Source organism: Nannobrachium achirus (genome assembly GCF_963921795.1).
Source record: "Nannobrachium achirus genome assembly, chromosome: 3".
In the NCBI taxonomy this organism is placed as follows: Eukaryota; Metazoa; Chordata; class Actinopteri; order Myctophiformes; family Myctophidae; genus Nannobrachium; species Nannobrachium achirus.
The window spans coordinates 4,478,437-4,495,493 of record NC_137812.1 but is presented as its reverse complement, the minus strand read 5'-3'; the positions used below and the strand labels follow the sequence as shown (position 1 = coordinate 4,495,493).

At 41.7% G+C, this 17,057-nt stretch overlaps 2 protein-coding genes across 3 annotated transcripts in view; one reads left to right on the top strand and one right to left on the bottom strand.

Moving 5' to 3' along the window:
* Positions 1-17,057, top strand: part of LOC308281586 (uncharacterized protein) — a gene marked incomplete at its 3' end in the record, with an annotated part of 534,349 nt that overhangs the window by 124,335 nt on the left and 392,957 nt on the right. The gene's annotated exons all lie outside the window — the stretch shown is intronic.
* Positions 1-17,057, bottom strand: part of LOC308281730 (neurotrypsin-like) — a 92,980-nt gene that overhangs the window by 53,901 nt on the left and 22,022 nt on the right. For both annotated transcript variants that reach the window (XM_080722010.1, XM_080722009.1), the window contains exon 6: positions 5,745-6,071. In XM_080722010.1, the coding sequence (XP_080578136.1) occupies positions 5,745-6,071 (327 nt within the window). The remainder of the gene's footprint in view (positions 1-5,744; positions 6,072-17,057) is intronic.

Genomic DNA, 17,057 nt, shown 5'->3' with positions numbered 1-17,057 from the left:
TGAACACATACCTACAATAGGGGAAAATGTAAATCTATGTAGAGTGCTCTTTTCACTTTGTAGTGACTCAGCCATGGATTGCCATATCAACACATATGAGGGCTTGTTGGAGAGGTGTGGTTCTACTGAACTGAGCAATACCAATTGTGTAAAGGTAGCTTGTATACTCATGGAGCTATATCACTAAACGTATATGGTGTCCAAAATGGGAGGTAATGTAAACCGTCCAGTCTGAATATACCCAGACCCTGTCCTAATGAACTCTACAATATCACATTTATAAATGTTATTTTCAATTCACTAATCAAGGGTGGACAATGTTTACAAATTCACTTGAGTAGATGTCCCTATGTATGAAATGTCCCAAAGTTGAGAAAATCTGTCATTTTATGCATCCTGAACAATAGTGCAGAGAGAAATGCAGGCCTACAGTAGAACTCAAATTATTTAACAAACCTAGCTGAGGGAAACCAAGCTCTACACATTTGATGCTCAAGATTATCCTCAATAGGGGGCACGGTGGTGCAGTGCGTAGAGCTGTCGCCTCACAGCTAGAAGGTCCTGGCGTCGCTGTGGGCACTGAGGGCATGTTTCCTCCTCCGCATCATCAGCGCCTATACCCTAGGTGGGGTTGGCAAAAGGGCCTTTCTGTGTGGAGTTTGCATGTTCTCCCCGTGTCTCCTAGGGTAGATACCCTCACAAAAACATGCAGTAATCCTGGTCTCTATCCTGCCTCCCCCTGACCAGCCGGGGCGCCTGATGGAGGGGAAAGGAACTGATTGGAATAACGTGTTCCTTCCACGCGCTACGTCCAACTGGGGAAACTCCTCCCTGTCAGGTGACAAGAAGCGGCTTGCTCACTGAAGGAAGCATGAGCTCAGTTCAGGGCTCTCCCCAGGTTGGCAGTGGGAGAGCAGAGCCCAGGATTACAGCTTAGGCAATTGGCACTGGGTGAAAAATGGGTTACAAAATCGGGCAATAAAAATGAATATATATATGAAAGAAAAAGATTATCCTCATTAAAGCAAGTCATAAAATTCGGAACAGTTTATATAATTTAACGCATTTGGTTACATTCGAGTTATATTACAGTATTTGGCTCCACCTGTTCTATCTGTATCTTATAGCCTATGTGGGCTTTTTCATAAACTGACAAGTGCATCATTGCAAATATTTTGGAATGTGAAGAGATCAGAAGGACTTGCCAAATCAAGTAGCTAATTAGCTTGCAGAAGAGTGACCTAGCTTAAAGTTTCATTAAGGCCGGCTTGCACCAACACGGTTTAAGCCTTAAACTGGTTTAAATCAAGGTTTATCTTTTAATCAGCTTGCACCAAACCTTAAACCTAGTTTTCATTAATCAGGTTTAGTTTTAAACCATCCTTTTAATCTTGGTTTGAATTTTCACTATAAACCTGGATTACTGTTAATCCTGTTGCACCACTACTTTAAACTTTGATTTAAACATCAGTAAGCGATTAATTTTAAACCTGCTGTAGAGGTGGTTTAAATGCAAACATGCCATTGACATGAATGGGGGTCCCCCTCCTGTGAGGGAAGCCTCACAGGCTTGCAACTGTAAGCTGCGGACAGCGTTTCACAGCTGAAAACAAACATCTCATCATATTGTCTTCACTGCATCCTTGTAGTACTGTACATCGGCTATTTTGAATTAGCGAACAATTAGCGAGCGTCACCGTTGTATGACGGAGCGTTATATATATTTTTTATTTTGTTTTGGCTGCAGGCGCTCTTCTTAACATAGCCCACCCACATTCTCCTAGAAGTGAAAAAAAGAGTAACGCTAATCATATTAGGGCCAAGAGAATAGCATATTCAAATTTGTTTACTTTGAAATCCAAGATGGAGGACATTTAATCCATGAATTAATCACAAATCTCATCAACGTGGAAAACATTTGGAAAAAGGAAAGAAACAAGACCCCAAATGTCAAAAAGGCCACAGCAAAAGGCCTTCAATGTACTATATAAATGTTGCTGAACATCAGTGGTTGCTCTCGTACCCATAGCTCTGTGTATGATGCCAAATATCATAAACGCTGCCTTAAAAACCACATCTCTACAATTAAATATAGCAGCTGCCAGATTAAACAAAAGAAACAACAGCAGACCAGTATCTATGGCTTATAAGTTAATTGAAGTCATTGAGAAAACTCTTTTCTCTAAAGAAATTGAAGTGATGACACTAAACTAAGGTTTATGATGACATACTGAAGACAATGGTCCATGTCCTTTCCTGATTTACCTGCAGCTCCACAGTGTGGGCACACTTTGGACTTTCTTCTGTGTCTTTCAACAGATTGTAATGCTGTATGAGCTTTTCAGTTGGACCATCTAATTTCTTCCTCAGACCTCAGTATGTCACCATAACTGTTTTAGTCTAGCAGCTGCTATACTTAGTTGTAGAGATGTGGTGTTTAATGCAGCTTTCATGATATTTGGCATCATTCACAAATATATTGTACGAGAGCAACCGCAGATGTACAACTTCATCAACCTTTCTGATGCTGCATGAAGGACCTTGTCTCTGGTACTCTTAGCTATACCAGTCATAATGGCTGTCAGATGTTATGGTCTTGAACGGGTCTTCCCACAAATTAAAAAATCGTTTTGTATGTTAAACAATCTATCAACCCTACTCTGTCTGTTTTGTATGTTAAACAATCTATCAACCCTACTCTGTCTTCTGGTGCATGCTCTCTCTATCAACACTTGCAACTTGTTGCTTACTGTTGTTTTTCTTATTTGCTCTACATGATACATGATAATAAGATACTTAATTTAGAAATTAAGTATATCGGGTGCCCGCTGGCCAACTGGTTTGGGTGCATACCACTTAGGCATTGCCACATAGGCATGGATGCCTGGCGGCATCGCCGGTTCAATTCCTGATCCAGACAATCTTTGCTGCATGTTACTCCCCATCTTTCCTGTCAGTCTACTGTCCTATTAATAAAGGCATAAAAGCCCAAAAACAAATCTTTAAAAGAAAGAAAGTATATCATCTGTATATGGAGACAGGGTTTTATGAACACCATCATCTCTCTGTTGAGCAACATTTACTATGCAATTGGGAAGGCCTTCTGCAGTGGGCTTTTTTGAAAAAAGGAAAATGTTTCTATTTCTAAATGTTTACCACAAATGATACAAAGATTTGGATCCAATGTTTATACATCACTCTACATTCAGCTAAACTAAAATGAAAGACATTTGTCTGTACATTTGTACAGTATCTACATGTATGTTGACTATAGTGTACGTACAACATAATGTTGTACGTACACTATTGATAGGCTCTATGTACAGTAGTAACCATATTATTGATACCACTTAATGCTCTGTTCCATTCTAGTGAAATAGAGTCAGGGTGCTGCTATTGTATTGTCAAGTCAAGTCAATTTTATTGCTAGAGCACATTTAAAAACCACCAGGGTCGACCAAAGTGCTGCACAACATACAATAGGGCTATTGGAGAGGCTCTATTACACTTTATAGAACTTGGTCACTCTCCACTCTTGATTCGGCAAGGTCCTTCTCATCTTTTCTATTTCCAAAATATTTACATGTCAGTTTATGAAGAAGCCCATGTAGACTATAAGAGAGAACAGGTGCAGCCAAATACTGTAGTATAACTACATTTTAACCAATATGCTAAATGATATAATGTCTTATAGGATTGAAAGAGGCTGTTATTATAGGAAAACATTGAGCATCAAATGGGTAGAGCTTGGATTCCCTCAGCCAGGTTTGCTAAATAATTTGAGTGCTACTGTAGCCCTGCATTTCTCTCAAATTGCACATTTTCTAAACTTTTGGACATTTCATACATTTTAGGGACATCTACTCAAGTGAATTTGTAAACATTTTCCACCCTTTATAAGTGAATTGAAAATAAAACTAATCGGTGTGATTTCATTAGGATGGTTTACATTTCCCCCCGTTTGGGACACCGTATACGTTTAGTGATATAACTCCACAAGTATACAAGCTACCTTTACACAATTGGAATTGCTCAGTTCAGTAGAACCACACATTTCCAACAAGCCCTCATATGTGTTGATATGGCAATCCATGTCAGAGTCACTACAAAGTAAAAAGAGCACTCTACATAGATTTACATTTTCTCCTATTGTAGGTATGTGTTCAAATGACTATATCTTCCATTTCCATTCACATATTGACATTAGGTCTTCTCTAGAATGTAGAGGGATGTCCTAGCATCAAGTATGCCAAGTTTCAACCTCTCAGAGCTTCCATTGTGAATCTACATGAGTTTATATGCCTCAACCCCCAGACGGACAGGCCTTATTTTTAATATGGGGAGTATAACTTTACATATCAATTTCACCACTTTTGCAGTAAAATATTTTTATACAAGAATCCATTTCATGTATGAGAGACCTATGTTGCGTTTGGTCCTACCTCCGGTAGGGGTATCTCGAAAACGAAAGCACTTTTTGTCTATTTGTCACTCATTGTCACCTATAATGTGGGATGGGGCTGTACATACAGTATATATGTCACTGTGCACCTTACTTATTGTTGTTTTTTGTACTGTACTGTACTGTATTTTTGTATCTTTGTATGCTGCTCGTCGCTCATGTGTCCAAGACAAATTTCTCCTCAAGGAGACCTATTAAAGTAACCTTGAACCTATAGACCATTTTGTTTTCCTTGTTTACAAACATTGAGACTAATTGCACAGGTGGCTGTTTCATGTAATCAATTCCCAACAGATCCTCAAACCTGTTGTTTTGGGGAGCGCTGGTTTCAGTTTATGAACCTCCTTGTGTGTTGGCTTGTGAGATGCACCCATGCCCTTATCGAGACATATATACTTCATTGCACAACGGTATTGCGCGTTGAGAGTAGCTGATATACAAGCTCACATGGCGTCACCAATGTAACCGTTCTGAGCTTGGAGGTCTGCGCAGGACAGAGCATAAATTAGGCTTCATGGAGCTGGGCCAGCAGTAGACGCTCTGGTAGCACCGTGATGAGGAGCTCCCTCTTTTCTGATGACGGTGAATAGAGGTGGGGTTTGAAGGACAACTGTTTTGAATCGTTATTATTGTTTACGATCAACAGAAACTAAGGATTACATATTACAAGAGTGAAGAAATCACAGTAAAAATCGTAAACATTCTTCCTCCACACTGGGAGAAAAACAGCATCTGGAAGTTTGATGGAATGCTTTTTTTAAACCACTAACGCTATCCATTGTATCCTATGGGCAGCGAGGTTCATTTGGTGCCGACCTGCGCCCGCATCTAGGTTCTTATCAGTGTAATGTGGACCAGAAATCACATATTGTTAGGTAAATATAATTTTAATCTACTGTATAAGATTCAAGATAGTGTATTAATATTTTAGCACACACCATTACAGATATATTTTGTGAATATATAGGCATGCATCTTACTGAATATTTGTAAATCTTTTTTAATTACTAATAGTAATAATGTATTGGAGTCAAGTTTTAATATAGCCAATGCTGACTTTTAAGTTTTAGATTTTTGGGGGTTCATTTAGTTTTTCTTTGAGGACCACATGTGCTCTAGTGGATTAAACCCCCATTAAATCAGTTTATATTATAATCAGTTAAATGTTTGCCTGGCTCCAGCCCATAGACCCGCCCACTCTCTGAGCGGACTGCAGAGTCTGAAATCAGGCTAGTTAAAAGTCTTTATTGAAGCCAACAATAATCAGGTAAAACGGTCTCACCTGTTACTTCCAGCTGTACTTCAGTGTAGAGGTCTTTCAATGTCCTACTCACTCCACACCAGTATTGTCCTGCATCGCTGAGCTGAAGGTCAAAGATTCTGACTGGAAATCCACTCCAATCGCGGTAAATAGAAATAGAGTACCTGCCCACCTTGATCTCACCAGTCAAACCAATTTTGCTCTCAATAAGAACGTCAGCTTTGCCACAGCTTCCTCTACACAGGTAGTTCTGGTAGTCAGACCCATAGCCCTCTTGGAAGGGACAGAAGATTGTAACTGTCACCCCTGCATATCCGGTCACACGAATCGGTTGTGCAGCACTTCTCACTGTAGAGAGAGGACAGACATGGAATTTTAAAATGGGCCTTTGAACAACAACATTATGGGTTGTTCATTATATCCCCAACACTGCTCTATACAGTACATGTACTGTGGAGAAATTTGACACACAATGCATCTATTTAACAATCAACCATTTCAATAAAGTGATGATTGGAATTAGTTTTGGTGTTTGCTTGTGGTAGACACAATAGACGCACACACGCACGCACGCACGCACGCACACACACACACACACACACACACACACACACACACACACACACACACACACACACACACACAGGAAAACACAGTAAAACGTATTAAACGAGAACTGATGGACGAATTAAGGACACTCGCTGCCTCAGGAAACATGCTGTTGACATCCACAACAAAAGGTGCATTGAATGACAGCCATCTTTAGACCAAAAGTGACCACCAGGGTGGGATCCTGAGTGCATGGACCTCACTGGACCACCAGCACCTTAAAGGGCCATTCACATTATTTTTGGATTTACTGGTGAAATGAGGTTCAACGTCAATGCAAATCGCCATGGTGAAGTCCAGCATAGCTCCACATCACTCCGGTAGGCTGTTTTATGTTTACCAAATGTCCTCGCTGGTGGGTTTTAATTGTCGGTAATGGAAAAGTAAACTAACTAGTTACTTTTCTTGGTGGGTAATGGAGTAACGTAAGATTACTTTTTAATGGCAATAACAGGGGTGTAGTGTGTGTGTGTGGGGGGGGGGGGGGGGTTGGGGGCGTTCCCACACTTTTCTCACCCCCTAAAAACTATTTTGGGGGTAAAAATGCTTTTTGCTTTACATTTAAAAACAACACATTTGTAACAACAGCATAATATTGCGTTGTGCGACTTCAATAGCTAATTTGGTCATGAACTCGTTATGTCAATGCACAGCTACAGTGAATGCCATAGAATGTAGAGGAAGGTGTTCCACATGCACTTGTGCCACTAGTTAAAGGAGCAGGAAACCCCGCCTCTTTATTTGTTTTATGGGATTTCAGAACATGAAAAAAAATCTGAAATGTAGGCGTGGTTATCTGCTGTTGTGGGGGGAGGGGGCCGAGTAATGCGCATATCATTGTGTTCTATCAAAGAGAAGCTGTCCGGCGTCCGCACTTGTTGCTGTTTGCATTTCGGAAACAAAATTTAAAACCAGCCATTGGAGGTGTAAAAAGAACAAAGATTCGGCAACTCCATGTTCTATAACCAGGAAAAATTTGCTATCTGAGCTTTTATCCGTGTTTTTTTTAACACAACGGCCGTTCACTTACGCTTTATTTTGAAGTGCCTCGGAAGCTTCATGCGTGTGCACGTGGGTGTCCGCTGACGATTGAGGAAGATAATCCCTTTGTTTACAAACGCTTGCGAAACTAAAATCCAAACGGGAGCCGACCATCACGGTAAAGTGTCGCCGTGAAAACAATCAGATCTCTGCTTCCCTGGCGTTCTTTTCACCTCATTCAGAGATAAAGCCCTTCTTATGTTTCAGAGTAGAATGTAAATCAATGTAACCAGCCTCCGCCATTTTCTCTCTCTCTCTCTCTCCCCCTCTGCTACGGGGTGACGTAATGGACTCGGGTCATTCAGAGGGCAGCCAGCAGCGTGTACAGTTAACCCTATGTTGTCTCGTCTCTCAACGAGTTAACTCCTTTTGGCTTGGTGACACCTAGTGGCCTTAACTCGTCACTGAACGAGTTCGGCTCCCCAAGTGTTAACGTTCTCCAGCCGTGCTCTGTGTGTGGACGTCTTATCCGTGGGGACGGCCTGAGGCTGATGCAATGATGTTGGCTATTTTGTGACTGTGTAGTGTGTGTGTGTGTGTGTGTGTGTGTGTGTGTGTGTGTGTGTGTGTGTGTGTGTGTGTGTGTGTGTGTGTGTGTGTGTGTGTGTGTGTGTGTGTGAGTGAGACATAGAGGCAGACTCCTCTGCCTATTCCTCCTGTCACTAACGAAACCTTGTGTGTGTAGTATGATTGAATGAAATTCAAACAGCATAACATTATCCTTTATAGATTGCATGGAGGGTGTTTTAGTGTTGGGGACTGCAGGCCCCAACATGCATCACCGCTTTATTTTGGCCCCATGGTGTCCCACCTAATAATTTATTAAATCATTCAGAAGCAAAATTTATGTATTTGGGATATGTGATTCTTAGTGGAGGGCAAAACCCTCTCCACAAGTAATTTAATAGAACTACAGATGTCCACTGACACATTGTGTCTGTTATGTTGAAAACAATAGAGGAATTACCGGTAAGTGCACAAATGTGCTCTTATGAATTAATGATTACCCAAATTCTATGTATACTGGTTCAAAATGTTTACCAGTACAAGTAGGAAGTACATTTCTTAGTTTTTCACATAAGTGATTTATGTGACCCTGTAATCATTATTATATTTTTTTCTTTTATTTGTTTCCTTTCCCAGGGAAGTAATTCTCTAAACCCATCTGGTTGTTTGTGTAACGGAGGTGATCCGAACCTCCCCACCCGGCTTCGAACCCGGGTCTCCCGTGTGAAAGTCCAATATCTTAACCATCACTCCAAAGGGATATCCCTATGGAACGATGGTTAAGATATTGGACTTTCACGCGGAAGACCCGGGTTCGAAGCCGGGTGGGGAGGTTTGGATCACCTCTGTTACATTGGTGCCGTGGCGGAGAGAGTCGCAGCCCCAGCCTGAAGCCTCAACAGTCTAGTATCTGCTCTCATTCCATAGGGATGTCCCTTTGGAGTGATGGTTAAGATATTGGACTTTCACGCGGGAGACCCGGGTTCGAAGCCGGGTGGGGAGGTTCAGATCACCTCTGTTACATTTGTAGAACCGCAACATTATACAAAGCTTGTAGAAACACATATAAAACATAGCAGTTATGGAGGAATCGGAAATATTGAATTCATGTTACCTAGGGGCTACAGTAACTACATGCCCATTAGTCGGGGAGCGCAGGGATATTTTGGTTCAGATTCTCGCAAATTCGCCAAATTTGGCACAGATGTTGTCCATACCATACTTAATCATTTAAAGATGGGTGCCAAGATGGGCGCCCCATGGTACTGCCATATTGCGCATTCCAATATGGCTGCCACCCGAAAAAAAAACGAAAAGGCCTAGAATCATAAATGATACCACTTTTTAGGGGTTTTCTGGGTTGTAGAATCTGATTCTGGTGTTATTTCAATGATTTGAGGTCAAGATTACCCCTCAAGGTCAAGTTTACTCATCAAAGTTAGTATATAAAGGTAATATTGGGGTAAAATCCAGTATTTCTGGTGCACCACGCCAGATTCTACCCCCAAAAAGTTTTTTTCTCATTATAAGCTATACTTGTATAATGTAGCAATGTTTCACAATTCAAAACAATAGTCAAAACAGTTGATTGTTTAATATAAACAAACTCATTTCCATTAAAACTTCAAATTTCAATTAAAACTGATACAGTATATGTGCCAATAAAATCACAACACAGACATTCACTCGTCCCCGACACAGAGTCACAGACACACACACACACCGGTCCTCTCACATTTGGAAAACATTAACGCTTATAACGTTTTTGAACAAGCGATTAAAAATGTTTTTGGTGAAAAACTTAAGAAAAATTGTGAGCATGAGTTGATTTTCGATTTTTCTTTTCTTCACATCCCTATTACTGGCTGTCGTCTCCGTTGTTAAGGCACCCACCTTCGCATTTGCAGAGTATTGTGCATCGGACACCGATACGGTTGCATTTGCACTTTCCCATGCATCCCTTGAGGCAGCCGCAGCGCACAAGAATGTCACATGCTGCTGATGCATCGCTAAGAGTGGTCCACAGTGGTTGCCATGTGCCATTGCCATCTTTGTGCCAGCCCCAGTCGCTGAAGTCAGGAATTTCCGGCTGGACCGAAGTTGCCTGAAGAAACTTGCCTTGACATGCTGGAACAGTGCAGCTTGGGTAGGTGGGATGGTTTCCAGTGATTTACTTCCAGTGGTGAAGAGGCGATGTCTGGCCTCATTGACACCAGCTTGCTGTACATGAGCACGACGAAATGTTCAATGTTCTGCATATGCACAGACTCAAGACTGAAGAGGTCAGGGGTGTGTGTGAGAGCCACTAGTGTGTTGGTGAGGTCTGGTATGCTTCTCCAGGCTGCCCAAGCTGTCTTCTTGCCACATCCGAGAAACTGGGAAGTTGTGTCACACCCTGTTAAGCTGTGGAAGAGGGGTAGTGCCAAGGACTTTGATGGACCGAGATCAGAGTAGATGGTATGGACTGGTATGTCACATGCAGCAGAGCAGGGTCATACAACAGCCTATGTTCGCACCGTAGACAGCAATGTCGTCATTTTGGCAATCCGTTTTTTCGAGACCCTTGGCCTAACGGAGCTCTGGGTGGGTTTCGGTACTGGTCGGAAATATCGTGACATACCAGTCCATACCATCTACTCTGATCTCGGTCCATCAAAGTCCTTGGCACTACCCCTCTTCCACAGCTTAACAGGGTGTGACACAACTTCACAGTTTCTCGGATGTGGCAAGAAGACAGCTTGGGCAGCCTGGAGAAGCATACCAGACCTCACCAACACACTAGTGGCTCTCACACACACCTCTGACCTCTTCAGTCTTGAGTCTGTGCATATGCAGAACATTGAACGTTTCGTCGTGCTCATGTACAGCAAGGGGTGTGGTGCAGCTGGTGTCAATGAGGCCAGACATCGCCTCTTCACCACTGGAAGTAAATCACTGGAAACCATCCCACCTACCCAAGCTGCACTGTTCCAGCATGTCAAGCGAGCGCTACTGCAGGCAAGTTTCTTCTGGAATCAGGCAACTTCGGTCCAGCAGGAAATTCCTGACTTCAGCGAGTGGGGCTGGCACAAAGATGGCAATGGCACATGGCAACCACTGTGGACCACTCTTAGCGATGCATCAGCAGCATGTGACATTCTTGTGCGCTGCGGCTGCCTCAAGGGATGCATGGGAAAGTGCAAATGCAACTGTATCGGTGTCCGATGCACAATACTCTGCAAATGCGAAGGTGGGTGCCTTAACAACGGAGACGACAGCCAGTAATAGGGATGTGAAGAAAAGAAAAATCGAAAATCAACTCATGCTCACAATTTTTCTTAAGTTTTTTACCAAAAAATGTTTTAATCGCTTGTTCAAAAACGTTATGCGTTAATGTTTTCCAAATGTGAGAGGACCGGTGTGTGTGTGTGTCTGTGACTCTGTGTCGGGGACGAGTGAATGTCTGTGTTGTGATTTTATTGGCACATATACTGTATCAGTTTTAATTGAAATTTGAAGTTTTAATGGAAATTAGTTTGTTTATATTAAACAATCAACTGTTTTGACTATTGTTTTGAATTGTGAAACATTGCTACATTATACAAGTATAGCTTATAATGAGAAAAAAACTTTTTGGGGGTAGAATCTGGCGTGGTGCACCAGAAATACTGGATTTTACCCCAATATTACCTTTATATACTAACTTTGATGAGTAAACTTGACCTTGAGGGGTAATCTTGACCTCAAATCATTGAAATAACACCAGAATCAGATTCTACGACCCAGAAAACCCCTAAAAAGTGGTATCATTTATGATTCTAGGCCTTTTCGTTTTTTTTTCGGGTGGCAGCCATATTGGAATGCGCAATATGGCAGTACCATGGGGCGCCCATCTTGGCACCCATCTTTAAATGATTAAGTATGGTATGGACAACATCTGTGCCAAATTTGGCGAATTTGCGAGAATCTGAACCAAACGGTCCTTTTATTTCCCTGCGCTCCCCGACTACATACAAGATGTAATAATACAGAGACCTTGACCTAGTATGATCACTACTGTAGGTTAAGATAATGGATTTACTCCAGTAAAATATGTAAGAGTAATAAGGTCAGTTATGGGCTTCCTACAGCGGTTGGTTTGTGAGACCGGTTCCTCCCTTTTTATTTCCCCCACACATGCATTTGTAAGCGTGTACCCCCTGAATTCCAGCAAACAGTGCAGGCGGAAGATTTCGAATATGCTTGTGGAACTGCCATGAAAACGTTGAGCACAATACTGCTTGTGTCCTTGTTAATAACAGATTGTATTTATTTATTTATTTATTTATTTATTTATGTTATTTATTTTATGACTTGAGTACAAAGGGGCCCCAGTGCAAACAAGCCAATGAGCGTCCTGTGGTTTAAACTCATTTGATTCAACAACATGTAGGCCTACTCCTAACAGAGCTGTAGTCTATTTAACTTGTAAGAGCCCAGAGTGACAGCTGTCTGTCTGCCTGACAAGAATCTCAAAAGTAGCCTATGGCATTAGTGACTGCCCCACCAATGGCCCACTGACCAATGACTATTGGATTTATTAGCCTCAGATCAAAACAATCAGCTGTATACTGAAGGCAGGACAGGCTCGCTTCTGATTTAGTGGCTGAATTGTATGATAAGAATTTGCTAGGGTTCAGCTCTGGGGGTGCCGATCTGCAAGATCACAGTGTTTCTCAAAAGTGGCGTGTTGTGTGCTTGCAGATCGGCGTTTTCAAGTGTTATATAAATCACACGATGCAATCAGAGCTGTATTGTTGAGGGCAATCACCCTTTTTATTTTTCCTTCCCTTTTTATTCCCCCACACATGTACTCCCTGCATTCCACATAGTAGAACTGCCATGGAAACAAGTACTCAGCACAGTGACTGTACTGTATTGTTTAGGCTACATACCTATGTTGTGATTCCTTACTATTATATACAAGGTTTTATTGTTATTTTTATTTCATCTATGTACTTGTGTTTGATCATGGCAGGGCAATCGGAGTGGTTATATGTACCATTATGGTGCAGAAGACGTGTAGAAGCCAAGGGGCTTATAGAAAAATGTCATTTGTGTTTGAAATGTGTAAGCTACATACACATGTCTGGTTGGACCAGCTGAACAAGTTGTTTTGTTTTTGTTTGGCAATATTTGTGTTGTTATATTTTATTTTATTTTATTTTGTTTGTGTTTTTATGAGCCCCAATGATTTCATAGAAGCTATTTAACTCGAGTGGTCAGTTATCCATGGGGTGTTGATTTTCTTTTCTTATGTTTTTTTTCCCCAATCATGTTTATCTGTCTCCCAACTTGTATTATGACAAATGAAAGGGAAATTGATTCATTCTATATTCTATACTTGAGTAATACAATCAGCCTCTTTTAGGTTTAGATGCCCTTGCTGTGTGCAAGAGCTCCTCTCTCCCTATGATGATTACAGTTACAGTATATGCATAGATCTGCTAATGACAATGACACAGTATTTCTTTTGTAGTGTTAAGTTGTTTTATTATTATTGTTTTGTTGTTGTTTGTTTGTTTTTGTAACCCAGTTGATAATTTAAGTTCATTGAATTTTATAAAGGAGGGTGTCTGTCTTATTTGTATTTTTGTTAACTTGGGCCAATAGGCCTAATCTGTAGTCCTGATGGGGAACTTAGTGAACTGAGCCATTTACATGAACTGTTATGTTTTAAGTGTGGTATTTTATTATACGCATTTCTATTACAAGTAAGACAAGTGAGAAATAATATATGAACCAGGCCAAACAACTTTCTTTTGGATTTTAGCATCTCCATATCCCGTTTATTTTGAGAGCTGATGCTACTTATACGTTTATAAGTATTTGTTATACATATAGCAAGAAGTAAGAACTTGCTGTTTTTCAGTACTCTTATGTTATGTTTTTGAAGTGGGTTTACTGAATTGTGTGTTGCCTGTCAAATGGTTACCAGTGTTAGTATTTGGTTTATCAAAGCATTAAATGATTTCTTAGGAGTGGGGAGTGGGGATTGTGGGTAAGCAAGATGCCAGTGGGTAAGATTCCTACTCGCTCAAACCCAATGCCAGTGGAGAACGAAATGGAAGAGTTTCGCAAGACGCTAGGCTCCCTGTCAATGGACATGGCTAAGGTCCTGAAACAGCTGAAATCCTATGAGCTGGTTGCAGAAGTGAAACAACTAAATGAAGCGATCCAAGAGAAGGACAAAATCATTGAGCAACTTGAAAGAAGGGTGCACGATTTGGAACAATACACGAGGATGGATGACCTATTCATAACAGGATTAGATGTTGTCCAACCTAGCTCGTATGCAAAAGCTGTTACCAGCGGAGGAGAAGTAACAGAGGACGCGCCAATTGAAGAACAGTTAACACTGGAGGAGCAAGTTGTGAAATTTTTCGAGAGCAAAGACATCAAGCTCGACGCAAACAACATCTCGGCGTGTCACACGCTGCCTCGGAAGGACAAGAAGAACAAACCTCCCATCATTATCCGTTTTGTGAATCGTAAGCACAAAACAGCGATGTTGATGCAGTGGAAGAAACTGAAAGGAACCCAGGTATACATAAACGAGCATCTAACAAGGAAGAATGGCGAAATTGCACGAGAGGCTCGCATACTGAAGAAGAACGGCAAGATTAAATCAACATGGACCCGCAATTGCAAGGTTCTGATCCGCCTGAAGGGAACCACTCCGGAGGAAAGCAAGATAGTAACGGTAAGAGATCTCAAAGACCTTGATCCATACCGATAATGTTACTGTATCCTCTGAGAGTGTCATGGCCTGGATGGCTAGAGCAAGTACTGTAGCAATGAAAAAAGTGTTACTATTATTCATTTTTCTCCTTTTTGGACTGATCTTTTTGGTGCGTGTTTTTTTTTTTTACATTGCATGGAATAACGCTTTCCTATCAGAAGGACAGATGGAACGGCTTTGTGTCTTTTTTTTCTCTTATCAACTTGCATGGATATCCTGGGTCTACACATGGAACTCTTTGTGTGAGATACATGATTAAATTGTGACTAGAGCTACAGTACATGATTATATTTTGTTGCATTTAAAAAGGCATACCCCCATATCTTATTTCATTATTTGATGGTATTTCATTTCATTAGGATGCTGTTTATTGCGACCGTTAGGTCGCAGTTTAGTATCAAAACCTCCACCGGCCGTCCGTCCGTCCGTCCGTCCGTCCGTCCGTCCGTCCGTCCGTCCGTCACACCTTTGCCCTGCTCATATCTCCGCATCAGTATGACATCACACTGCTGACATTAGTATGACATCACACCGTACACAAATTACCCTTATATAAGACCGGCATTATCTACCGACAGATTAGTAACAAGATGTCAAAATCGTTGAAGGTTGAATCTCCAGATATGGAGATAACCAACACATCCCTCCATATATGGAGATAACCGACGCAGTAGTGTCCGGTAAGAACTTAACCGAGATGCCTTGAATCGTATGGAAGGCTCTGAAGTCTTGTTGGGAGAACTAGCCGAGTATTGGAGATGGTTGGATGTGATGATAAGCTATAAGCCAACCCTGGCGATAAGGTCTGAGTCGAAGAAATGCTTCTTTCCTGGCAAGAATTGCCCCTTTATACTGTAGGGCTCGTTTGTGTATTGTATGACATCACGCCACATCATCGGCTGAGGACTGTGTGATGTCATCATATCTCCATATATGGAGACATAAGTTGCTCATGCCCAAATATGGGCTGGTGAGGTCAGACTTAGTGTGATGCGTAGGTTATCTCCATATATGGAGATTCAACTTCAATGAGTAACCATGGCAAACTGTCAACTGCCCGTATGTCTTGAGCGCAATTGAGAGCCTTCGTTACACCCCTAAAAACCAGTACTTGGGATTTGTTGATGTAAATGTTCACATAGAGTGTAATAATTGGTAAAACAAACTTTTGGCCTCTTACTGGTATTATTCTGGGAACTGGTTAAAAACGTTGCATAATGTACATTCACTGAAGTTGTGAAACACACTATCATTCTGGGTCTTGCACTGAAATGACGTCATTTTAGACAGGCAATCTTTTGGGCAGCTAAATACACTCTGTGCGACGCACATTTAGGACAGCAGGGGTCCTTCCACTTCAGAATGGACCGGTTTCCAATGTGTAGCAGTGTTGCTAATGTGCCTGTGATCTGTGTGTTTACAGAATGACAAGTAAAACCCCTTATACCTGCACACTGGAGTCATTATTTCTATCCGAATAACCAAGTGTGAAACAAAACTTGGCGAGCCAGCCCAGGAGTGGAGTAATGCCTCAACGTGGACGAGACTGGACACTTAAGAGAAGATGGCACTGGAAGAATTGCAAGACCAGGTTGGTGAGAATCTATTAGACCTGAGTGTGGAGCAGTTGCAAAGAGTGGCCACTGAAATTAAAGTGTCATTTGAAAAAGAAACGAAGAGGCACGTGTTGCTCCGCTGTATCAATGAATCTATTGACACTTGTATTGATGAAGAAGAGGATGATGTTGCAAAATGTTGCCTAATTAAGCTGCTAAAGATAATAAAGGAGATGGAGCAAGGACAGTTAGCAGAACCAGAAGCAGAACCGGACTAAGACACTACTGAACTTGCCAGTCTCCAGGAACGATACGCAGGCATGCAGTTGAATTTTCAGTCATCTACAAGAGAACTCAGTGAAGAAATAAAGCGCCTGAGTGAGAAAGTAGAAAAAAACAAAACAAGTCAGCCTCCAGCTCAGCAAGATACGGTGCAGCAGCCGCCACGTCAGCCTCCAGCTCACCAAGATGGAGTGCAGCAGCCGCCACTAAACAGACTGCCTGAAGTCACAATAAGGAGAGAGTTCAAGATTCATGGACAGATTGGGGAGAGGGGTCAAAAAGAAAAACTTTCATTCACAAACCTGATGCATCAAATTGATATGGGCCTCAACAAGGGACACTGTGAAGCTGAAATTACTGAAGCCGTAGTAAAAGCCATCAGCCCAGGCCTCAGCATCAGGGACATGCTGGAAATTAAAAGAGACCTCACTCTCTCCCAACTGAAAACAATTCTCAAAGGGCACTTCAAGGAAGAGAGCTCCACTGACCTGTACCACCAGCTGGTGAACATCACACAGGACAGCCATGAATCACCACAAAACTGTCTGTTCAGAGCAATGGAGTTAAAAGAAAGACTAC